Consider the following 26,031-nt stretch of genomic DNA (forward strand, 5'->3'; position numbering starts at 1 on the left):
TTTATTCAAATGTTGTTATGTATCTCCACAGAGCAGTCATTTGTCTTTGGCGTTCATATGTCTCCGCTGGGCGAAGAGCCCCTCCCATGGGACCGAGCAAAAAAATCACTTGTCAATCTGTCCACCTTTAGATTGTATCATGGTGGAGTTAATGGTTGACAAACAAGAGAAAAATGCTCTGTTTAACCCTCCTGTTACCTTTACATTTACTAACATATTTTACCCTCTCAATACTTAGACCCCAGCAATTAAAACCCAGAAAATTGTAGAATTAATATTGCTTCCCAAGTTTAGAGGTGTGAGGTACTTTATGTTTGTTTTGTTGACTACATAAATAGCCCTTTAAATAAATAAAAGTTGATATTTCTTATATGTTTGACACAGTGAAAGAAACAGCCTGGCGTCAAATTGTAAAGAACACCGATATTAAACATTGAATGGGGTCAAATTGACCTGAAAGGTAACAGGAGGGTTAAACATTCTGTTTAGGATGAAGATGTATTAATGTTCCATATGGAAGAAAACTGCTAAATAACTGCTGAGTTGCAGCACCATTGTATAGAAGAATGTATAAATGTATATATCCGTCTTTTGTCATAAATCTCTATGTTCTCACAAAATATACCGAGAATATCGGTAATATGTGATTAATCATGATTAATCCACAAAAACCTGTGATTAATCCGATTAAAAATTTTAATCATTTCACAGCCCTAATATATATATATATATATACATACATATATATAATAAACACCTCTTGGTAGTTGCCACACCATCTAAATGTTGCCACACCATCTAAATACTTGAGAAATGTTCTAGTTATTATTTTAGCCGTTGTTGCTGCTGAATCTGAGCACGGTGTATTTTGTGTTGGAGTTTTTCTCGAGGGTCTGAAAATAGATTTTTGTGTTGTTTGCTTGAAAAACTTTTATAAACCCCCCGGAGGAACATTTGTGATATCGGGCTAGATAAATAAATAAATGTACTTCTTGTGAGCCACATGAGACTTCCATGCAACTCGTGTTCCACTGGCAGGTGACACTGAAAGCCCTGAGAGCATCGGGCCCCGGACAGAGTTTGCCCATTATTGCTATAGCTGCGTTTATGCCTGTGGGCATTTTGTGGCAAATGATCATTGTTGTGCACAAATGCACGACCACCCACCGGAAAAACAACATGGTTCAGCCCAATGTAACACAATACATTATATTACAGTATAATATCTATTTATATATATATATATATATATATTAGTGCTGTGAAAAATAACGCGTTATGATTAAATTACAGGATTAATTAGTAATTTTTTTAACGCATTAAACGCATGCGCAGAATGAGCTTCCAATCCGTCTGTTGTTGGTCGCCTCCAGCAGCATGTCATTCTGTCTCTACGTGTCGCTAACACGACCCATCTCCGTCTCGCGCGCCGCAGAGCTCCGTTGTCGGCGCAGCGCCACATCGACGACGAAAAGTCACTTGCACCCTCTGTCATAAATCTTTATGTTCTCACAAAAATATACCGAGAATATCGGTAATATGTGATTAATCATGATTAATCCACAGAAACCTGTGATTAATTTGATTAAAATGTGTAATCGTTTCACAGCCCTAATATATATACATATATATATATATATTTTAAATATATATATATATTTATATATAAATAGATATATAAATAGATAAATATAAATAGATAAATAATATATCTATATCTATTTATATATCTATCTTTATAGATTTATATATAAAGATATATTTATATATATATATATTCATAAATAAATATAATAATATAATATATAATATATATAAACAAAAATATATACATAATATATATGTATATATATTTATATATAAATATATATATATATATATTTAATTGATATCTATATATTTTATACGTATATATTTATAAATAAATATATATATAAACAGCCACTGCAGCTTGTCTGTAGACAAAACTATTATTTTGGTTTCTGTGAAGAATTTGTTTTTAGGCGCAAAAATCCATTTCCTTCTCGAAGAGAGCAATTAATTGTTAAAGTTTGCATCTTGTGACGCCGAGCCAGAGGAAAAGAGTCGAGTGATTCTCACCCTCCAATAGGAAGAAGACACTGACGGTCAGAAGGCCTCCTCCAAGTAAGGGCGGCGGGCCTCACAGCGTTGGGCTGTTGGTGCTCAAATCAACCCAGATAAATAAAAGGAGGAGAAACCGTGGACTGCTTCTCGAAAGTCAGCGTCGAGTACATTTTCAAAGTTTTGAGCGAACATGTTCACTGAAATGATATACGGTCACGAAAGTCAATCAGCTCTATGAGCTGAAAGAGGCATTAAACAACATTGTGGTACTTAGAGAGAATTAATCATTAACAATAAATTATACATTGCAAACAAAATAAAAGGAAAATGTGTTGATATAAATCACATTTTATATATTTTAATTGAGCAAATTCATGTCAAATTGAACTCCTTGCTTTGATTTTAAAATGTGGGTGGAGTCAATAAAAGCGACAGTGCCCGTGACGATCTGGCTGAGTCCATCACGACGACCCGGGGGACATTTTTCATTCGGGCTCTGAGAAAACGGGGGGGGGGGTTCCTGCGATGATTTACCGAAATCCGTCTTCGTCTCGCTCAGTTCAAAGTCTTGTAAACGAATCATCCATCACTCCGACCTCGGGGGTGGGCACAAACAACTTCGCCGATGTGACGCGCGGTGAGTAATGGCGCCGAGCCGCCCCCCCCCCCCCCCGGACAACCTTTTTATCACGCGTCCGACCCGGCTCCCAGCGACGTGTAATGGATGGGCTGTGGATATGGATTTGATCGGCGCTCTGATTCCATTGGAAAAGTCCGGCGGAGGTGAAGCTGAGACGTGGTGCATATCGGCGTGTGTGTGTGTGTGTGGGGGGTTGCCAGGGGTTCTGATCTCTGGCGCCGACACAAAAGGATTCAAGTCGCACGAGGTGAATTAATTCATATTTCCCAACTCTAACTCTCCATCAGCGCTGTGAATATTTCATATGATTACGTACGCATTACAAAACACAGCGTAGGTGTCGATCAAGCTGAAGCTAGGTGATTAAATTATATTATTTATGCCGTATGAATATTTTTTTTTCTGACTGAAAAAGAAAACAGTTCTATATATTCACTGGTAAACAAAACAATGGGAGAAGGAATTGAAGAACAGCGCCTAGAATCTCACAGGGAGGAGCGTGACGAGCGTAAATGGCGTTTTAAGGACATTTCGTGACTCTGGTTTTTTAAGCGTGTTCACCTCTCATTTAACCGATGAGTTAACGTGAACCGGGAGGCGTAACATTCTGGAAAAAGAACAAATAAGTAAAACTTGAACATTGTAACGCAGACAAGACGACGTGAAGCTGCTTTACGGGGCGGTTTCATGCGGTTGCCCCGTAGCGACCGATGTTTCCAAGATATCGAAGCCGACTGGCAGGATTTTCGGAAGCAGGTCCATGCGACCTTTGTATTTAATCCCTGACCTTTGACCTCACATCGGATCAGGAACAACTCCCAAACAACCCTTCATGGGGAGAAAAAGGTGAAGAACCCTTCAGGAGAGAACAGAGGAGGATCCCTCTCCAGGAAGGACAGAACAATAGATGTCATGTGACCAGAAGGAATCATGACACACAAATATATATAGCTAAAAAAACGTTTTTTAAACTTCAGCCGTCGGCAAAGCTTGTGTGTGTGTGTGTGTGTGTGTGTGTGTGTTTGTGTGTGTGAACACGCAAACAAATACAGAGTCAACACACACATCTTAGGTTTCACAAATCTTTATGCCGAGGAGAGGCAACATGACACAGAGGGAGACAGAAACAGACAGAAATTGGAGAGGACGAGGAAATGGGAGGAAAGAAAGGAAGGAAGGAAAGGAAGGAAAAAAAGAAAGCCAGGGAAGGAGGTTATAGTAGGCAAGGAAGGAAGGAAGCCAGGCAAGGAGGCAAGGAAGAAAGAAAATGAGGCATGGAAGGAAGGAAAGGAAGCCAGGCAAGGAAGGGATGTAAGGAAGCCACCACCTGGATCGAGGGTAAACCGAAGCAACAAACAAGTGTCATCATCATCCGTGACGCGGTGAAACCTTTTCTAATCCGATAAAAGACGAAGCCGAGGAGAGGAACAATGACACAGAGGAAGACAGAAAAAGACAGTAATTGGAGAGGAAGATGAGATGGAGATGGAGGAGGAGGAGGAGGAGGAGGAGGAGGAGGAGGAGGATCCCCCCGCTGAGCAGAAAATAGCTTCCCACCTGCCCGTGTGTGTGATATCCAACAACTAGACGGCCTCTGTAAATGTCAGCCTGGAGGTGTGTGTGTGCGTATGCCACTGTGTGTGTGTGTGTGTGTGTGTGTGTGTGTGTGTGTGAGAGGTTTAGCCGGCGAAAACCATCCCGAGGATATCGACTATAATTGTGCGGCTCAGGTGACAGCGTCTTTTTGAAAAATGGAGGCTTCCCGCTGGGATAATTACACATGATGGAAAACGAGGGGCCGGCCTTCATAGCCGTGCTTAAGGGGGCGGGGCCACGGCGCTTATCGCCGAATTCGCAAACACGAGAAAATTGGCAACCGGCGTCTCTTTCTTGCATTAGATCACAGGTGTCAAACACGAGGCCCCGTGGGCGAATCTGCCCTCCGCATCGCTTTTAATGCGGCCCCCTGACGGCTTTAACCCTCCTGATGCCTTCGGGTCAATTTGACCCGATTCAATGTTTAAAGACACGTGGTCCCCTTTTCTTAAAGAAATTGAAGAAAAATATCCCGTGCTTTTATTTTGAAGGGTTTAATAATAAATGGATCAATGTTGTAATATTAGAGACATTTTCTTATGTACAATATTTCTACACTCAAATAAACAATAATCAAATGCAAAGAGAGTTAATTAACAATATATTCGAGGAGTTCATAACGTGTTTCCGGCCCTTTAAGAGGGCGGCCATGATGCTGATGTGGCCCACGGTGAACATGAGTTTGACGCCCCTGCTTTATCTTATTATAGAGGCGAGGGAGCAGAAAGGTTTTCTGGTCTCTCCGTCAGACTGGAAGATTTCTCTCTTTTCAAAGAGTGAAACTGATCTCAAATCACATCGTTTGTGTCCTAACCGTCCACTTATATCCGGGTTCATACACATGTCGACCAATGGGTGTCCAGGACGATAAAACAAATTTTCATGACCAACATTTTTTTTAAATCTCAGTATATACATGAAAAAGTGATAAATTGTTGTATTTAAACTAACAAAGACAATTCCAAAGCATACAGTATATAAAACCTTAAATAACAAATGAATGAGAGACAATAGTTTGATGAAAAGAATAAACATGTATGTCTTTTTAGTTTGAGGTGCGTTCACTTGCAGCGTGGAAAGATGTGCGAGTATGATTCTTTAAAAAGCATATTCATTCTTTAAAACTCAGTGTAAATGAAAATATGAATTAAACACATTTCTATGACTTTTCCAAAACTTTGGGGATTATTTTTTCACAGGACTTTTCCAGGCGTGGAAATAATAATTTTACGATTCCACGACTTTTCCAGGTTTTCCATGACCGTACGAACCCTGTTATTTAAGCGGATAAACAGTTAATGCACCTTGTAGTGCAAACAAAAAAAGAAGCTTATTTCTTTACGTTAATGTGACGATAAAAGTTTGACGGGAAAACCTGGAATACGTTTAGAAGGTTGGAAAGACGACTTTGAATCTAACGTAAAGGAGTCTGAACTCATCTCTCTCATTCCCTCAAATACTTCCGTGGGTTGGTGACTCCAGCGGGTCGATGGGGTGACCGTGGTCAGCGGGCCGTCTCTCAATCAGGGGGTTGGCGGTTCAATCCCCACCCTAGTCCATGTGTCCTTGAGCACGACACTTATCCCTGGGTTACTCCCTGTAGCTGCGTCTACAATGTGTGACGGTAACATGAGTGAACGCCGCTTTGGATAATGATGTCATGCCATTGAAAGGTTGTCGGTGAAACGCTCGCGTCCGAAGACCAAACACATTTTTTTTCACGCCGCCGCGTCTCCGATCCACCGGAAGACAGACGGGTCGGAAAAAAAAGAAGCGGAAGTTTCGGAGGAGCGGCGATTAAAAGTCAAGAGACAGCGTGCAGATGCTCGGCGGGTCCTCGCGGCGTTGGGCGTCTCTTGAGCGCGCCTGGACTCTCCCCACCTCGCCTCCTTAATTTGGGAGATAACGGCGGTCTAATCTCTAATGGGAAAAATAGCCCGGGGAGAAAAACAGAGCTAATCCGGGATGGAAAATAACGGCGAAGCGGAGGACAACATCTTTTAAACATGACTGCCAGCAGCCGGAGTGTACTTTATGAAAAGGATTATCCCCCCCCCCCTCTCCGTTCGGCCCGATACGCATCGCCTCACAAGCCCGGCTGTCCAACAGCCAATAGAATCCCACCTCTGCACACTCTTATCAGGCCGGTCGGAGAGGTGGGAGGATGAGGAGGAAGAGGAGGAGGAGGAGGAGGAGGAGGAGGAGGAGGAGGAGGGTGAGAAAGAGGCGGCAGGCCTTCGACTCTGGCAGAATCCAGACGACCTCGAATATTAATTACAATCCGCCTTTAAGTCCTCCTCTCATGAGCCACGCTTACATCTGAGAGCACGAGATCAACTGTTGATTAAAAAAAATTAATTTCTCATCGACTTCAAGACCAACGTGAAGGCACTCCAGGGGGTCCGTGAGATTTAAAAATATATTTAAAATTAGCACCCGATCAAAAAAATCCTTTAAAAAACGGTTATTTCTTAACTATTCAATAAAATATACACTAGCAGTTTGGGGTCACCCAGACAGTTTGGTGTTTTCCATGAAAACTCTAATTAATTGCAACATGAATATTGACAAGGTTAGAAATAATGATTTTTATTTGAATTATGAATGTTGTTCTTCAAACTTGTTTTGTATATTTAAATATATACATATATTTATATTAGGGCTGTCAGCGTTAACGCGTTATCTATGCGATTAATGTGGCCGTGATAACGCACTAAAATATTTGTAACGCAATTAACGCAATTTTTTTATTATTTTTATATACTTTATTAATCCAGTGTCAAACCGCGGCAGTGCGATTTGACACTGTTTCCGTTTTTAAAACAATTATTTCTCCGCGAAATCAGTCGGGTTTCCTCCTCCGCTCCTTCCTCCCGTCTCCCCCTCTGATACACAGAGGAACAGAGGGGCGACGGGTTGGGTGACGCGGCGCGGAAAGAACTCGTCACACGAAACCTTCAATGTGATTGGTCAATCCGTTTGTCTGTCAACATTTAGCGAAAAAACAACCAATGAACACTCAGTAAATCACAAGGACCTCCCACCAAACATGTAAGGCTCATTAGCAGCCTGTCAGTCAGAGAGCAGAGAACACGGCGCGAGGACAATGTGCCTCAATATATAGAGCTGAGATTGTTCTGGAATGTTTGATGTATAACACATGGGGATGTGTAATATGCAAAAGTCTTTAAAAGGTGAATTTACATTTTTGTAAATGTATAAAATGAGCCCAGCCTCCAGAGGGTTAACGTGACATATGTGAATGTCAGTCAGTTACCAAGGCCACTGGTTCTGCTGTTCAGTGTTAAAGATGACAGGACCAATGGGGTCTCAATATACTTTTTTTTAAAAACTAATCTGGATGTTTCACTGAAGAAACAATTTATCATCCACGATATTAAATACCTCGCTGGCACTTTATAGGTAGGAGCCTCTTTGAAAACACAGCTCTGTGTGAAGTTTGGTCTTTAAAAAATAATACAAAGGGATTACTCGTTCATTTAGAAGATTTAGTCTTTAGAAGAAAAAAAACCTTTTAATCGCGATTAATGATTTTCAAAATGTGCGATTAATTAGTTACTTTTTTTTAATCGATTGACAGCCCTAATTTATATATATATATGAATATATATATAAATATATAAATATATATATATACATATAAATATCTAAAAGTTTGAGGACGACTGGTCTATACGATCTGATATATTATATATATTTTGCAACGTAGAGGAGCCGCCCCCTGCTGGCCATTAGAATAACATCGATTCAGATCTAGATTTTTTTCATTACATTACAGGTTTATGATGCCATTGAGCCATCTGAAAAATTACTAATTGGGGTTTTAAGATTTGTCGTCTCCTCTGATATCGTCAGGGGGAAAAGAAGAGGTTTTTGAATGTTAATTGGTTGTAATGAGCTGTTCATTCGTCTCAAACCTTTTCTATTAACAAGCCCGTACGCGAATGAAACGCAGGATGTTCGTTAGATCTCGAGTGGGATGGAAGAGACGGGGAAGCGGGGGGCGGGGGGGGCAAACTCTCCACAGACAGAGATAATTACCAGTAAGCGTGCCAGCTGTGAGGACCCGATCGTTTCCCACCGGCAGCGCCGAAACACTCAGTTTAGTTTCCAAAAACGGGATCCTTGATTGAGAAAAATAGAGATTTTTGTACGTATTTTTTTTACCATGGTGTCCTTAGTGATGCTCAGAGAGAGACCTGTTTCTGAATTATTCACAGGCTTGGACCGTCAACTTTTACATTTTTAATTTGATTAAATAAATGTAATTTTCCAACATGTTTGATAATCAGCCCAAAATAGCGAACTCTAAAAAATCCAGCGGCGCTTCCAGAGGCTTAATTCTAAGCTTCTACGCAGACAGTGAACTCTATTAGTTCATTCAATGAACTGTAATATAGGGGAGGACCATTGATCGATAAGATGCACTGAATACACGGAGGTCTGCGGGGCTGTAATTAATAGAAACACATGTCAAAAAAACAATGACGCTTTTTTTTCATTTTGTGCCATTTAGATCCCCGAAGACATCACGATTTAAAAAGGTACGTGTCCATCTAAGAGTCCCAAAAGCTGCTGCATCGCGCGATGAATCACATCGCCGGCAGTGGCTGGGAGCCGGAGCTCAACACTCTTCACTGACTGTGATTTAATTAGTTCGCTAAACCCGTTTCTCCTTCCGACGCGCTCACGAAGAAGCAGATTTTAATCTTTAAGCGTTAATATGGGTAAATGCAGAGTGGACCGAGTTCCTTCCAAGAAAACACGAGGAATCATATCTTATTTTAGTTCATTAGCTAAAAGGCCTATTAGAAATAGTCTATTTAATAGTCGGGAAAAACGTGACATTTTCTCTGACATTAATTTCATATCGTCATCACACCAACATTTTCAATCATATCGCACGACCTTCATCGGCAGATAACTTTTTTTGGTCAAAAGCATTCGTACAGCAATTATTTTCACAAAGTAACATTTATACTTCATGTGTTAAAGCTGCATTCCCTCTACTGACCACCAGGGGGTGACTCCTCTGGTTGTATAGAAGTCTATGCTTCACGTGTTAAAGCTGCATTCTCTCTGCTGACCACCAGGGGGCGACTTGGACGATGCTATTCCGTTTTTTTTTACCTCGTTAACAAACTTCATGAAAAGAGAAAATTTGACAACGTGTTTGTGTCCGACTTCCATTGGTCACGACTAAACACGAACATATTAAATATAAAAGGTCACAAATAAATATAAATCTTCGCAAAACGTTCCTCAAACAGGAGTGAACATGTCCGGGGACTATTTTCAGCGGCGGATTAGTGCACATGTAGCATGTTCAGGCTCATGGAAGTCGCACCGTGCGGCTCTATAGAGCCGCACACATCCAGCATTGGCCACACACACTAGACGTGTCATTCGGGACAGTTTAAAAGTTATTTTCCTCTTTTTCTTCTTTCAATTCAATTCAATTCAGTTTATTTGTATAGCCCAATTTCACAAATTACAAATTTGTCTCGGAGTGCTTTACAATCTGTACACATAGACATCCCTGCCCCAAAACCTCACATCGGACCAGGAAAAACTCCCAAATAACCCTTCAGGGGAAAAAGGAAGAAACCTGGAGGAGAGCAACAGAGAGGATCCTCTCTAGGATGGACAGATGCAATAGATGTAATGTGTACAGAAGGACAGATTTAGAGTTAAAATACATTCAATGAATATGACAGAGTGTATGAATAGTTCATAGTAGGCATATTCCACGATGGAGACCTCCACGATCCATCAGGCAGATGGCGGTGGGGAGGAGGAGGGCGGAGTCTCAACAGGACAGTGGCGTAGTCATGAGCAGGAATTCCACGACCCAGACGATCCATCAGGCAGATAGGATCTATGCCGTCTCATAGGGTCCGATGACCCCATGAGACGTGAAGTCAAAAGGACTTCGGGGAGAAAGCAGAGTTAGTAACGTGTGATTGAGAGATGAAAATTCATCCTTAAGGAGAGAAAAAGAGGAGATAGGTACTCAGTGCATCCTAAAACGTCCCCGGCAGCTATAAGCCTATAGCAGCATATCAAGGGGCTGGACCAGGGCAAACCTGATTCAGCCCTAACTATAAGCTCTGTCAAAGAGGAAGGTCTTAAGTCTACTCTTAAACGAGGTGACTGTGTCTGCCTCCCGGACTGAAATTGGAAGCTGGTTCCATAAAAGAGATCTTCTTTCACTAAAGGCTCTGGCTCCCATTCTACTTTTTAAGACTCTAGGAACTACAAGTAGTCCCGCATTTAGTGAGCGTAGCTCTCTAGTGGGGCAATATGGTACGACAAGCTCCTTAAGATATGATGGAGCATCACCAATCAAGGCTTTGTAGGTTAAGAGAAGAATTTTAAAAGTGATTCTTGATTTTACTGGGAGCCAGTGCAGAGCAGCTAGTGCAGGAGTGATGTGATCTCTTTCTTAGTTTTAGTGAGAACACGAGCTGCAGCATTCTGGATCAACTGGAGGACCTAAGAGATTTATTAGAGCAGCCTGCTAATAAGGAGTTGCAGTAATCCAGTCTCAAGTAACAACGTGAACCAATTTTTCTGCATCTTTTGAGACAAGATGCCTGATTTGTGAAATATTACGTGAGATGAAAGAATGCAGTCCTTGAGATTTGCTTTACGTGGGAGTTAAAGGACAAGTCGATCAAAGATAACGCCAAGATTCTTTACAGTGGTGTTGGATGCCAGGGCAATGTCAGTCTACAGAATCCACATCACCAGATAATTGATCTCTGAGGTGCTCAGGGCCGATTAAAATTATTTCGGTTTTGTCTGAGTTTAACATCAAGAAGTTGCAGGTCATCCATGTTTTTATGTCTTTAAGACATGCTTGAATTTTACAGAGTTGGTTGCTCTCCTCTGGTTTTATCGATAAATATAGTTGAGTGTCATCTGCATAACAATGAAAGTTTATGGAGTGTTTCCTGATAATATTGCCCAAAGGAAGCATGTATAAGGTAAATAAAATTGGTCCAAGCACAGAACCTTGTGGAACTCCGTGATTAACGTTGGTGGTTATCGAGGCGTCATCGTTTACAAATACAAACTGAGATCGATCTGATAAATAGGATTTAAACCAAATTAGTGCCGTGCCTGAAATGCCAATCGACTGCTCCAGTCTCTGTAACAGGATGTCATGGTCAATGGTGTCGAATGCAGCACTAAGGTCTAACAAGACCAGGACAGAGAGGAGTCCTTTATCTGCTGCCATTTGTGGTGGAATAAATGTTCCACCTGCCTTGTGAGAAATCAAGAGTATTCTAAGCACGGTGGTCCTATCACACTTTATTATATAGTAACAAGTTCACAAATGATCAGAATGTGAGCCAGGTACAAACAAGTGGACAAGTGATTCAACTAGACAAATAAGTCATGGAACAAATAAGTATATCACATCAACCAAGTCATGGAAACACCCAGCTGAGTGGAGCAAAGCCCTGAACCCTCCTCTGTGAGGAGCTTCCGGCTTAATGCTACTTTCTTCATCGGCTCGTTCCTTCTTATACACATCGCCAAGACGTGCACATTCCAGAGTCCATCTGCTACCACTAAATAAGTAATAGGAGACCCCTGAAGGTTTACACGGTGGTCAAAACCTCTTGGTTGTGACCTCTTCACATGACCCCACACAGGATTAGATTATCCCCCATAGACAGATGGGAGCGACAGCTGTTGATACCTTCCAGGAGAGAGAACTTCTAAAACACATTTTTCCCCAACATCTCACTCTTTTTGTCATTCTTGACAATTTTAACAACTGAAAAATGATAGTCAAAAGTTAGTATACAACCATTTGTAGGACATACATCAGTGAGGTAGATTCCCAAAGATTTCAAGACATTACATCATTAACCTCTGAGTGCAAAGTATGGTTTTTGTCTACTAATACCCACTATGTACTGATCTTGTTTAGTTACCCACTATTCTCAAATTAGTTATCCTAACACGTAGAAATTACCATGACAGCTGATATTAGTCACAGAATAGATCAGAATGGATGGTTTTGGGTTGGTGAATCTCCACCTCTAGGTCTGGTCTTAGTTAAGGATTTAGTACAATTATGCTTTAGTCCAAGATGAATGCTTGACTTTGACTCAAGGTATGCTCTGTATACCTATTTTCTAATTGAATAGACCTTGTGTTGGGCTTAAAAGTACATGTATCCAATAGGTGCTGGTTTTGGCTGTGCTTTACTGACCTGCTGGTAGGCCACTTACCACCCCTCACATATTATTTGATGAAGTTGTTTGTCTATATTAACATATCAATCAATCTGACGAGGAGAGGGAACACATCGTCCTGTTGGGCAATTCCTGCCACTTCTTCGTGAGATGAAACGGGCTGGTATCTTTGCCGTTTATGTCTTGTAATTGAAATTCAAAGTTCAGGAACAGTATCCTTGCTGTCGTGTTCAGAGAAAGCAGTGAGTGCATGCTTTTGCTCTGGCTGCATCCGTGCTCCTCAAAGGAGTGTCCTGATGCTGGAGATCTTTCTTCCATCGCTGCTGCTTCTTGGGTGGCTACACCTTCGCACATGATTTCGCCTCCTACCACACTGATTTATATATGACAGCTTTGCGGTTTGAGAAACTATGGGCTTGCTCCCCTCCTCTCTCTTCCCAGCCACATAAAATGAGTGAGGTGCTTGGTTACGTCACTGCTATGGTGCGCTTGTCGGTAGCTTGGCATGCTACTTGATGGAGGAAGGCGCTCGCTTTTCTCACCCTTCCCCTTTAGTCCGGGCCTGTAGCAGCTGCTCCTTCTCCTTCTGGATCTGGGATGCGTTTGCAGTGGCTGGCGTAGACCTACGTTGTTCTCCTTCCACTCTCACCACCGTCTCCGTTGTCGGGGTACTTGGAAGGGACCCGCGTAGTGTCTCTGCTTCCCGTGCTTCCTCCTTGATCCTTGATGAGCACCCAGTCTCCTGTTTTCAGGTGATGCTGGATCGCAGTGGCTGGTGAGGGAAGTGCAGCTTTTACCTGTGTGTGAAGTGCTGAGAGTGAGGATGAGAGATTAGCACAATATCTTAGCATGCTGTCTTCATTATGATCAGTTGTCAAAGCGTGTCTTACTGGACCCAGTCCAGTGCGAGGGGGTCTCCCGAGCACTATCTCAAAAGGGCTGAGGCCATGTTTGTTCCTGATTCGCATGCGCATGTGAAAAAGCACTCGCGGAAAGTGCTTTCACCGAAGATAGGCCTGTCTCTTCACAACATTTCGCTAGTTTAGATTTAATAGTACCACTTTCTCGTTCAACTCAATCAGCTGATTGAGGATGATAAGAACAATGATGCCTGATGTTACAACCTAAAAACGTTGAGATTTAAAATACATTACTAACTGTTCAAAAAGTGTATCTGCAGGGCGGTGACCCTGCTGTTGTTATTTATTGCAAATGTTAACAATGCTCTAGTGTATGAACTTGCATTTAGAGCATTACACATTCCCCCTTTGCCACGTGGTCTCCTCCATGAGAAAATCTAGAAGTATGGAAGAGAGCGCGTGGCAAACAAGGCTTGCCGTCTGGGCTGTCAACCCTCGACTCAAAGAGTGGCACCAGAGCGTTCCATCGGGAGCGCTCCTGGCATTGGTAAAAGAATGAATTGTGGAAAGATCTGCCTAAGGACTGGAATCAGTCTATGTGGGGAAAAGGGGTGCCCGATAAGGCTGCCGCCTTTGCCACCAGATCTGCCACTATGTTTACTATTGACACAGGTCAAAAGAAGAGATGTGAGCTTCACATTTAACGACTGAAAACAGCTGAAACCCACCGTGTGGTGTGATAGGTTTGCCACTGTTAGAAATCCTCTGTGTCTTCCACAGAGGCCCAAGGTCATGTACGTTCCAGATACATGAAGTGAACCTGTGTAATTGTTAGTTTGACCTTCTTAGCTACCTTACATTCCCCTGTGAGTGCAATCAGCTCTGCTGCTTGTTCTGATCGGTGTGCAGTAAGCCTGACACCAACAAGTGTGTGATGTGATGTAGCATACAACCTGACCGCTGCCCCGTTGTGGGTGAGCTGGATAGCTACAGATAGCTTGAATCTGCATTGGAAGGAGGTGTGTCCAACAGATCAGGTCTCGGGATGCATGTCTGTTGCCATACCTGGACCCTATCATGAGGCTCTCCATCATCTGCAGTCGGAAGAAGTGTAGTTGAGTTAAGTTCATCGCAGCGTTTTACCGTAATGTCACGCTATTCTAACATGATATCTGAACCATCTCTGAGCAGAGGTGAGAAGTCTTCTGGCATGGAAGATGTGGGAAACTGCATGCGGGACTATAAGTGTGACATCAGAATAGCCCACAATGTCCCGTGATGTTAATCCATGGCTTCTCCAGCTGCTGCAATCAGAGAGGAAGACCTGTGACAACAAAGTAATGTCAAAGAGAAGTCGGACACGGCCTAAGTTTCCCTCCATGAGGCTGACACAACTGGAGTTCATATAACAGTCATTTCGGTCTATGTATAAAATACATATCAAGTTTGGTCTTGGCAGGCCCCGGTCGGGCCTGTAGTAAGGAGGTCTTTAAGTTCTCTTCTGTCTTTTGCTTTTATAGTCTAAGTCAGTCAGTCATGTTCACTGAGGCCTTTACCATGGACGAGAGGTGTGCCTCTCTTTCTAAGTCATTTGGGATCCACTGTCTGTAGTATGACGTCGTTCCTAAAAAAAATTAAAAAAACATAATTTGTTTCTTCTTAATTAGTTTTGGTAGTGATTGCACTACCACAATACGATTTGGGAGAGAGGAAATAGCCCTCTCTTGTGATCACATGTCCCAGATAAATTACTTGTTTTAGTGCACATTGACGTTTCCATTTTCTTTTTGTAGACTAGTTTTATGTCTATTATCTGCCAAATGTTTAGATTGTGTTAATTTTACAAGCCTCCTTTTATGGCTGTAATTCATCATATAATACAATACATACATATAATATTATATAAACTAATACATCGTCTATAGAATTCCAAAGTTTTCACTAAGCACTCTATGGGACCTGCCTGGTCTTTCATGAAAACCCTTTAGACATGTTGGTCCCCATGTGGTACTTTTGTTCTTTTCTTTCTTTCTTTTTTCTTCGTGTACCCTTACTGTGATGGTCAATGTAGTTTAATACATTACCAATAGCGCTAGTTTCGATCCTCGAGTCTTCTGCACCCGGTCTAAAGTCCAAGAGGTTGATACGTTGTTGTAACACGGACCCAGATCCTGCCTTTTCCAGTGTGACGGTTTAGCCAATGATACGTGAGGAGTGGTTCCAAGGAACAGTTTCCCCTGGGATGGAGAGAGAGACACAGACACCGCAGCAGCCTTCTCTGACCAGTAAACATGCTTCAGGTCTAAACTCTCTGCTTCTACCTGTTGATCATACCATGCTTCCTCGTATATTCTGTCTGGCCCTACGCTCACATGGGATGTACAATGTAATGGCTGCATATAATTTCCTGCTGCAGTACTGTGTGCAATGTGAAAAGATCATGAGCAACTGAAGCTCCATGGTCTAATATTAGTTTTTCACTCTTTTCGCTACAGAGTGGTTTTGAGCTATTTCTTATAGCCTAAAATAATGGGAATTTCAATTTTACAAATGAGATTTTAGCTTCTGAGTCAAAACATCTTTAAAGATGGTTAGAAAATCAATGTTAAAGTTTGCTTCTTTTGTTTCCCTTTTGTGTAGTGTGCCTTACTTGTTTGTCCTGGAGAGGGTTGTCCGTCTCTGGGATCCGCCCCTCCCCCGCCTCCCTCCGCTCAGCCGTGTCGAAAGCGGGTCTTCCTTTTTGGGCTCCGGACACTCTGTTCGCCAGTGTCCATGCCCTCCGCAGTTGTAGCACACACTTGAATCATATCTTCAGATCCATTCTGCCTCTGTCTCGACCTCTTGTCCTCCCAAGTTGCCATGGAGGAATATTCCGTATTTGCCTTGCAAGCGTGTATCGTTGCAAGCATCTCTTTTCTGTGCAACTCCGCCTTAGCATGTTCAGCGTGCTTTATGACATCTGTTAGTGGAACATATGATTTTCTCACCATCTGCCGGAGTTTGGTCTCGTCCCGCTCACGAAACGCTCTTTCAGATGGTCTTTGCATTGTTCCAGAGTCTGTGTCCCTCTTGGACTGTGTCCGATGAAGCTGCATTTGACTGAGACGGCTGCTGCAAGCAGGCTGGCGGAGCAAAAAGGGGCGGAATCCAGGTCTGGAGCCACCGATTCTCTCAGTATCTCAGAAAGACAAGAATACACAGTATTTGGGTGAATGCAATGACACTTGTTAACATTCTTTGTCGGCTTTTTCTTTGATAAGGCTGCATGCTGAGCTGTTGCGTTCCTCTCCATTTCCCCCAGTGATACCTCCAACTGTTTTAATTGATTTTCACTCAAACTTCCGTTTGATGGAAAACCAATCTCTATCCACTTTTTCATTTGATCCAAGCTTCCAGGATATCGATCAGACATAAACCTACACAGAGGCGGAAGGATGGGGACCACATGGCTCTCAACGGTCTCACTCTTACTCTGAGCACTACACATCTCTAATCATTCGTGTATTATGTCGCAGTGTGCGTCAATAAATTTTCTATACAAAATTTCAAACAATACACATGGATGACTAAGGCAAGTAAGCGACCGCTGCTATCTCTAAAAACTGCTAACTGTTTTCCCTGAGAAGTGTGCGCCAAACTGGTGCCTACAACCACTAGAGAACCCAACAGTTTTCAAAACACGTCTGTTAACAACATCTGATTGTGAGATTTTTCTTTTAAAAATTTCCAATTTCCATTTTCATGACTTGATTGATCTCAAAATAATCCTAATCTCTCACCGCGTGTTTTTCGTTGTTACTTCAACTGGGTTGGATCGGCAGTCCTGGTCTCCGTCTGAACGGCAGCTTCTCAACCTCGGGGGAGGATTCATCTATATTATGGCCATCTGCCGTTCAGCCGGAGTCCAGCGCTGCGCGTCCATCCAAATCCTCGTCGCCATTTGTGGTGGAATAAATGTTCCACCTGCCTTGTGAGAAATCAAGAGTATTCTAAGCACGGTGGTCCTATCACACTTTATTATATAGTAACAAGTTCACAAATGATCAGAATGTGAGCCAGGTACAAACAAGTGGACAAGTGATTCAACTAGACAAATAAGTCATGGAACAAATAAGTATATCACATCAACCAAGTCATGGAAACACCCAGCTGAGTGGAGCAAAGCCCTGAACCCTCCTCTGTGAGGAGCTTCCGGCTTAATGCTACTTCTCATCGGCTCGTTCCTTCTTATACACATCGCCAAGACGTGCACATTCCAGAGTCCATCTGCTACCACTAAATAAGTAATAGGAGACCCCTGAAGGTTTACACGGTGGTCAAAACCTCTTGGTTGTGACCTCTTCACATGACCCCACACAGGATTAGATTATCCCCCATAGACAGATGGGAGCGACAGCTGTTGATACCTTCCAGGAGAGAGAACTTCTAAAACACATTTTTCCCCAACACCATTAAGAGGTCATTTGTAATTTTCACCAGTGCCGTCTCGGTGCTGTGGTGTTTTCTAAATCCTGATTGAAATTTCTCAAATAAACTATTATGATGTAGAAAGTCGCACAACTGATTTGCGACCACTTTCTCAAGGATCTTGGAGAGGAAGGGGAGGTTAGAGATCGGTCTGTAGTTAGCCAATACCTCTGGATCCAGAGTGGGCTTCTTCAGGAGAGGTTTAATAACAGCCACCTTGAAGGAGTGTGGTACGTGGCCTGTTAGCAGAGACACATTGATAATATCTAATAGAGAGCCGCCAATTAAAGGCAAAACGTCTTTAAGCAGCCTCGCGGGGATGGGGTCCAAGAGACAGGTAGACGTGTTCAAGTAGAAACCGTTGAAAATAATTGGTCACGGTTGATAGGAGAAAATCCTCCAAATATACACCAGGGCATACAGCGGTTTCCAAGGCCATTCCACTTGAGAACAGATTGGCACTGGTTATGGGCAAGAGATTATTAATCTTGTCCCTAATAGTTAAAATCTTTTCATTAAAGAAGTTCATAAAGTCATTACCACTAAGGTTTATAGGAATGCTCGGCTCCACAGAGCTGTGACTCTCTGTCAGCCTGGCTACAGTGCTGAAGAGAAACCTGGGAGTTAAAGAGATAACACATAAAACAATAAGGGCACAAGGATAGCATGACGAGAGCTAGCATTGTTAGAATTAGTTTAACTGCTATTTCTGGCTGTGAATTCTTGTGAAATTTATAAACATACTTTCAAAGGTATTGTCTAAACAACATTTATACAACACAAAAAGAATTCTCTCTTTCTCTCTCTCTCTCTCTCAAACATAAAACGTCCAGTAAACAGCTGCAAGGCTTTGAAATCATGGTTTCTGGTTTTGTTTGTTTCTTTTTCAGAGCAAAAACCCAGTTATGACGATCATGTTTTCAGCAGCGCCATAATGTGGTTACAAAACAACGTCATGACCTGTTGGTCTGATGCTCTTGGTCAGAGGAGAAGGAGGTGCGAGGGAAACACTACGTGGAAGTAGGAAGTGGAGGAGGAGGAGGGAGGCGCAGGTGGGGAGGAGGGAGATGGGGGCTCAGTGACGCGGAGCAGAGTGGGGAGAAATTCTCACAAGAACTCAAATAAATACTCTCGCCTCGGATATTCAAAACACATTTGTGGGAGTTGATGACAGAGGTCATTTTATTCTGAAATACTGATGAATAGAAAACAATGTGTCTCCAGCTAAAGGGCACTTTAGCCATCCAGAACCAAGGGGAGCTTGAACGCACCACAAAGGCGCTATCTGTGCACGTGCCTGCGATGCCTACAAACACCTGAGTCATGGCATAAGATGTTTGATCCCTGGCACGTTGTTTTGTGATCAACCTGGCTAACATTAAGAGCTGCTGAAAACATGGCGTCACAACTGGTCCCGGCGTTTCCTAAAACATTTTTTTAACTCTGTGATTTCAAAAGCCTCATCCAGCTGTTTGCCTGACGTTAGTTATGTTTAGAGAGAGAGGAGAGAGAGAGAAGAGAGAGAAGAGAGAGAGGAGAGAGAGAGAGGAGAGAGAGAAGAGAGAAAAGAGAGAGAAAAGAGAGAGAGAGTTCTTATTCCGTTCTATTCAACAGGGGCTGATCCACAAGTCTAGGATTTGCGTGTAGCCAGAGCTGAAAAAAACAAATCATAGGCTAAAGGCCTCTCTTGTTCAGAGGGCCGGGGCCAAATGTGAAGGCGAGGCCATATCAGGCCTGCAGGCCTGATTTGAGAGACCACTGCTCTTGGCTTGTTGATGTTCATCAATATCGCCTATTTTGAAACACGACGCTGAGGAAAACAGATCCCAGACACCAGAGGGCAGGCGGCTGGCAAGGACCACCATGGGACAATCAGAACGCTTTGTACTACATATATTATAATTCATCTATTCATAAAGAGGAAAATGTAAGCTAGTGGTCTGATGCTGCCAGAGGAAATGCAGGTGGAGGATGTATTGCATCATCAGTGTATTGCTGCTTATGCTCAACTCTGGTTGCAATTGCAGCATTGGGTGCCCTTTTGGCTCCTGAGCACCTGCCCCCAAATGTACACTGAGAGTACGGCTCGCTGCCAGGCACGTTCCTCTTTCTTTCTTTCTCTTCTTTCTTTCAAGGAGGTGAACATGTCCTGAACTCATGTCTTTGTAAACGTGACGGACTTCTGTTGACAGGATCGATCGTGGATTTTGATTTGGACCGTGACGAAGGGGCGTGGCTGTGAGTGACGTGGATGTTTCTCACTGGTGTCCAGTGTTTCAGTTTTCTCGATACGAAAGACACATTTCTTGGAAAACTCAAAAAAACAGTTTGACCTGTGCTCAAAATCAAACACTGCTCTCAAATCATGAATTCAGTGATCCATAATATTAATACTATCAAGCAGTCAGAAACAATACACCAATAAATAGAAAACACATTGTTCAAAACAGATAGTTCTCAGGAGAAGTAGATTTTAATCTCAGAATAAATTTCATACGAAGGAAAACATGTTTGATGAGTCGCTACATTCGATATGATTTCTCCTGTGCTTTGCTCTTTGCCATTTATTTTGTTCCTCTCCTCCTCCTTGTACCCTATTGTTACAGGACTGCACTCTGCAGCTCACAGCTGTGTCCTTGTCTCTGTCAGGACGGTCATTCTTGTTCTTTGTTGGGGATGAAGCTGCAACCAGTCAACAGTGTATTGGTCGTCCATTCCTGTCATGCGTAATCTGGGTTAGAAAGCAGGATGGTCCAAGGCCCCATTGCGCAAGAGTCTATGGTCCATGATCCAGCCTCCAATGCACTGCGGGCCTCCGCAGTCGACACCTCCTCCAGTGAAGGGAGTCAACATGTCACCAACAGGCTTCTTCTGGTTCTCGGGGGCGAGGAGCACTTCTTAGTCCACACTACAAGCAACATGTCCTCTCCTGAGGCGCCGGGGAAGAAGCCTTCCTTGGCCTGTGTTTTTGAAGCAGCTGCAGAGAGCGTGAGTCCAGAACATGTATGACCACCGAGGCATCGGAGCATCCTGACCCCGCTTCTGGAAGCGCCGGCCACCATGGCGACGACAACTGTCGGCTACACATCGGGCTGAGTTCCTGCAAGTCCTGCCCATGCCTCGTCTGTGGACCATCACATTGTCTTGGCTGCTGCTCCAGGGTCGCCCACGGGGTTGTACACTCTGTGTCCTCTTCTCCTCCTCCTCGCCCTCCCTCGCCTCCTCCTCTTCCCCTTCGCCACCGCATACACCCTCCTCTTCTCCTCATCGCCCGCATACCCTCCTCGTACATGCCCACCTGCGCCGCATATGCCCCTCCTCCTCTTCCTCCTATCATCGCCCATGCCTGCACTCCTCTTCACCTCGTGACACGCCTCCTCGTCTCGCCGCCCACCAGAGATCTACGCCCGCCTCCTCTTCCTCCTCGTGGCCCTCCTCTTGCTTAGCCTTCTCCTCCTCGCCGCTTCGCCCACCCACATATACGCCCTCCTCTTGGGTCCTCGTTAAGCCCACCTCGCACACTGCCCCTCCTCCTCTTCCTCCTCATCGCCCACCTCATATACACACTTGCCTCATCCTCTCACATTGTTTCTTCTATCCATTCTCAGACTTTCTCCTTCCCACCTTCAACCACCTGTTTGCTCTCCACTGGCTTATTTTGGTTGTGTCACATCATTTGATACGAGTTAAATCCATTTAGAGTGATTGTGTTGATCCATGACGTGTGTTCTCTCTTTGTATTTCATCGTTGCCCCTTGTGTTCACAGTATGGATGACGTGTGCATTAGAGGGCAGAATGTGTTTTGGGACTGAGGATGTGTTTAGAGTTTTGCTGAAAAGTCTAAGTGAGATCTGCAAATTGTATTTTGTGAAATAGTTTACGGTATTGACAACAGACTGCACAATTAGCTAAATCAGTTCAGGCAACTGAGAACTTTGTTCAACCAATGGGTTTTAGTGTTTTAGCAATTGAGAAAAACTGTAATGGGTTTTGACCTCTGGGTGACCTCGACCCACGTGACTGAAAGGGTCACGCACGGGTCCATTTGTGTGGTTCTAGTACTACAGATGTGTAACCGGTGGCTCTATTTTAATTATTGTAACTCAGGTTTATGGACTAGTCACCAGGTTCAGCTACAGAGCTCAATTGTTGTGGGGAAAAAACACCAAATTAAATAGTTCAGTTTTTAAGAGTTTTACTGGGATTCGACAAAAATCAATCAAGATCACACACACATATTTATAATGAATAATAAACTTGAAGGTGGACAGTCATCCGTGTGGTTCACCCTGTGGGCAGCTCTCCATCTGATATCAAGTGGTGCTCCATGTGATCATCTGCTTCATTAACGTTAACCTGCTACTCAGTCGGACTGACAAAACATTTGTTATCCTTTGGGATGTTTCACATGCAAAACGTTGTTTTTTGAATATTAAATATACTATTTTTTTCTTCACTCCCTCTTTCAGCTCCTCCTCCAGGAATGAAGTACAGCTTGATAAGCCCCTCCCTCTTCCTCCTGCTCTCAAACACAGGCGGCTGCACTCTGTCCACACACTTCCTGGTTCCCTCCCACTAGAGCTGACACGCCCCGTTCACTGAACCGTCACATGTTGTTCACATCAGAAGTCAAAGCAGAGTCGCTTCTGAGGAAGTGAAACTCAGACAGTCGTTGCTCCTGAGAGGTGAAATGGAGCAGAAAGGAGTTCAGCTGGATCGGGAAACCTTCTCTTGTTCCATCTGTCTGGATCTCCTGAAGGATCCGGTGACTATTCCCTGTGGACACAGCTACTGCATGAACTGTATTAAAGCCCACTGGGAGGAAGAGGAGGGGAAGAAACTCCTCAGCTGCCCTCAGTGTAGGCAGACCTTCACACTGAGGCCTGTCCTGCTGAAGAACACCATGTTGGCAGCTCTAGTGGAGCAGCTGAAGAAGACTGGACTCCAAGCTGCTCCTGCTGATCACTGCTATGCTGGAGCTGAAGATGTGGCCTGTGATGTCTGCACTGGGAGGAGACTGAAGGCCTTCAAGTCCTGTCTGGTGTGTCTGGCTTCTTACTGTGAGAAACACCTTCAGCGTCATTATGATTCACCTCCATTAAAGAAACACAAGCTGGTGGAGCCCTCCAACCAGCTCCAGGAGAACATCTGCTCTCGTCATAAAGAGGAGATGAAGATCTTCTGCAGTACTGAGCAGCAGTGTATCTGCTACCTCTGCTTAATGGATGAACATAAAGGCCACGACACAGTCTCAGCTGCAGCAGAAAGGACCGAGAGGCAGAGAGAGCTGGAGGGGAGTCGACTCAACATCCAGCAGAGAATCCAGGACCGAGAGAAAGACCTGAAGCTGCTCCATCAGGAGGTGGAGGCCCTCAACCTCTCTGCTGATAAAACAGTGGAGGACAGTGAGAAGATCTTCACTGAGCTGATCCGGCTCATGGAGAACAGAAGCTCTGACGTGAAGCAGCAGGTCAGATCCCGGCAGAGAACTGAAGTGAGTCGAGTCCAAGAGCTTCAGGAGAAGCTGGAGCAGGAGATCACTGAGCTGAAGAGGAACGAGGCTGAGCTGAAGCTGCTGTCACACACAGAGGATCTCAAGCAGTTTTACCCACTACTCCACACCCCTCACTGTCACCACGCTGAGTCTACACACTCGTCCGGCATCGATATCCGTCCTCTGAGACACTTTGAGGACGTGACGGCGGCTGTGTCAGAAGTCAGAGATAAACTACAGGACGTTCTGGGGGACAAGTGGACAAACGTCTCACTGGCAGTGACTGAAGTGGACGTTTTACTGTCTCCTTCACAAGCAGAGCCCGAGACCAGAGCTGGATTCTTAAGGTATTCATGTGACATCACTCTGGATCCAAACACAGCAAACACACGTCTGTTATTATCTGATGGGAACAGAAAAGCAACATTAATGAGTAAAGAACAGTCTTATTCTAGTCACTCAGAGAGGTTCACTACAAGGTGGCAGGTCCTGAGTAGAGAGAGTCTGACTGGACGTTGTTACTGGGAGGTGAAGTGGAGAGGAGGAGTTTATGTAGCCGTCTCATACAAGAATATCAGCAGAACAGGGAGCATGGATGAATGTGGGTTTGGATACAATAATAAATCTTGGGCGTTACGTTGTGACAATGACAGTTTTATATTTCTTCACAACAAAGTCCAAACTCCCGTCTCTGGTCCTCAGTCCTCCAGATTAGGAGTGTACCTGGATCACAGAGCAGGTGTTCTGTCCTTCTACAGCGTCTCTGACACCATGACTCTCCTCCACAGAGTCCAGACCACATTCACTCAGCCTCTCTATGCTGGACTTTGGTTGTTTTATTCTCATGGAGTCACTGCTGAGTTCAGTAAACTCAAATAGACAGAAGTGAGTTCAGGGACATCTGGTTAATGTCTGTGTTTTAAGTCTTAAACTTATTTTGTTTCCATCATCGTTGCTGAGCAGACTTTTCTTCACCTGTCAATCAAACCTTGTGGGCGGGACTTGTCCATCTTCTCCTTGTTGTGTAGGTGTCTGAGTTCCTGTAGGTGGCGCTCCTTCCTGTGTGTGTTGAGTCATGGAGGCTCTCACTGCTCATGATGCTCTTTGTTTACCTGAACTCATATTTATCTGCAGGGAAATGTAAAATGCTCTGAGCTCTAAATGATGAATATTGTTATTGATATATTCTTTAATTTAAGTTTCTCTTCCTCTGCATGGGTCTTAAAGAGAGAAAGCACCAGAGCTTCTTTATAGGAGGTATTTTGTTCTTAGAACTTCATGCAAATTATTCTATAAATACATTTGTGAGACTAAATGTTGTTGTTGTTGTTTTCCCAATCAACGTACACATGATGTACTGTGTTGCATTATAAAATAAAGTATCATAATCAATCAGTAAATCTCTCATCGTTCTTTTCCATAACTGAGGTGGTGGTCCAACACGTCTCACAGACTTCACTGAAGGTTTCATGTGACGTTCAGGTTCTTTCCGTGCGTCGGCTTCACTTCTCAAACCCGGAGGTCGGCTCCTCTGGAGGTCACGAGTGTGACCCTGTTTCCTGCATGTGGTGTGTGTGCTGTGCCTTTAAGGGTCTGAACCAGGGATGTGAAAGAGGTGAGCGCCCCAGCTGAGTGCTTCTGCTCTTCCGGTCCACTGTGTCCTGACTCACGGTGTCGCTGTGGAAGAGCGGCGCCAACCCTCTGGTTCCCCCTCAGGGAAACACCCAGAATGCACTGGGGCCAGAGGCCACTGGACCGGAAACACAGGACTCAGACGGGTGGAGTCACTTCTACATTTAATACATGCATCAAAGTGCACAGACAAGAAAGTAAACCATGTGGGGTTAAATAAAAACATAACGTATACAGTCACACAATGTGTTGGTCATTTAGGAGTCACGCCCACTTACACTAAATAAAATGTACCTGTTGACAGCAACAATAAAAGGCCCACGCTAAGATGGCTGCTCTCTCACTGTGCTCTCTCAGGTGTGTCTGACTACAGGAAGAAAGGCCCAGGTGAGCTTCCCACTCCCTTGTCTGTCTGTCTGTCTGTCTGTCTGTGTGCCTGTCTGCCTCTCCGGTCGCCTCGTCCCTCACAGACAGGACCTCTCCTTTGCGGCGTTGCCCCGAGTGATGGAGTCGCTGTGCCTCTCCATCCTCAGGAGGAGGCGTGGCCTCGGCTCCATCCTCAGGAGGAGGCGTCACGACGTCTTCAGGTCGTTTACGTCAGAAAGACGAGCAGCAACACACACGCTCCGGGACCAAAGAATCCTGCTCAAAGGTTCTGGCTCCAGTCAAAGTCTGCAAGGTTCTATGAGAACATGAACACCAAGTGGTTCTCCAAAAGTATTTATCGTTGGGCGAAAATGGGCTCAGTCATCGTCAGATTATAACATATTACACTGTTAGATTATTGCTATTGACGCATTTTAATGTTCATTCGTGACATTGCTGTGTGGTTTAATTATAACATGCTTCTTTATATTTCATTTGCTTATTTAATAAATAAATAAAACTATCTGCAATAAATTCAGTCGAGTGAAAATAAATATATTTCCTGGAGTACCTTGACTTCCGGTTCAAGGAAGTGTCGCTTATAAATGATGTCATCCAGGTCAAGGTTCAGATCAGAGAATAAAGATGGACGCATA

At 43.7% G+C, this 26,031-nt stretch overlaps 1 protein-coding gene and 1 long non-coding RNA gene across 2 annotated transcripts in view; one reads left to right on the plus strand and one right to left on the minus strand.

Moving 5' to 3' along the window:
- Window positions 1–24,548, plus strand: part of LOC130198209 (tripartite motif-containing protein 16-like) — a 167,709-nt gene extending 143,161 nt beyond the window's left edge. The window contains exon 2 of the mRNA XM_056421356.1: window positions 22,353–24,548. Within this exon, the coding sequence (XP_056277331.1) occupies window positions 22,574–24,256 (1,683 nt within the window). The 5' untranslated portion in view covers window positions 22,353–22,573 and the 3' untranslated portion in view covers window positions 24,257–24,548. The remainder of the gene's footprint in view (window positions 1–22,352) is intronic.
- LOC130198243 (uncharacterized) lies at window positions 11,640–16,550 on the minus strand. The gene is made up of 2 exons (XR_008832584.1): window positions 15,500–16,550; window positions 11,640–13,366 (listed from the first exon to the last, which is right to left on the minus strand). It is a non-coding gene; the product is annotated as an uncharacterized LOC130198243 (long non-coding RNA).
- Window positions 24,549–26,031: the final 1,483 nt, after the last annotated feature.

This window comes from Pseudoliparis swirei, chromosome 8, assembly GCF_029220125.1.
Source record: "Pseudoliparis swirei isolate HS2019 ecotype Mariana Trench chromosome 8, NWPU_hadal_v1, whole genome shotgun sequence".
NCBI lineage: Eukaryota > Metazoa > Chordata > Actinopteri > Perciformes > Liparidae > Pseudoliparis > Pseudoliparis swirei.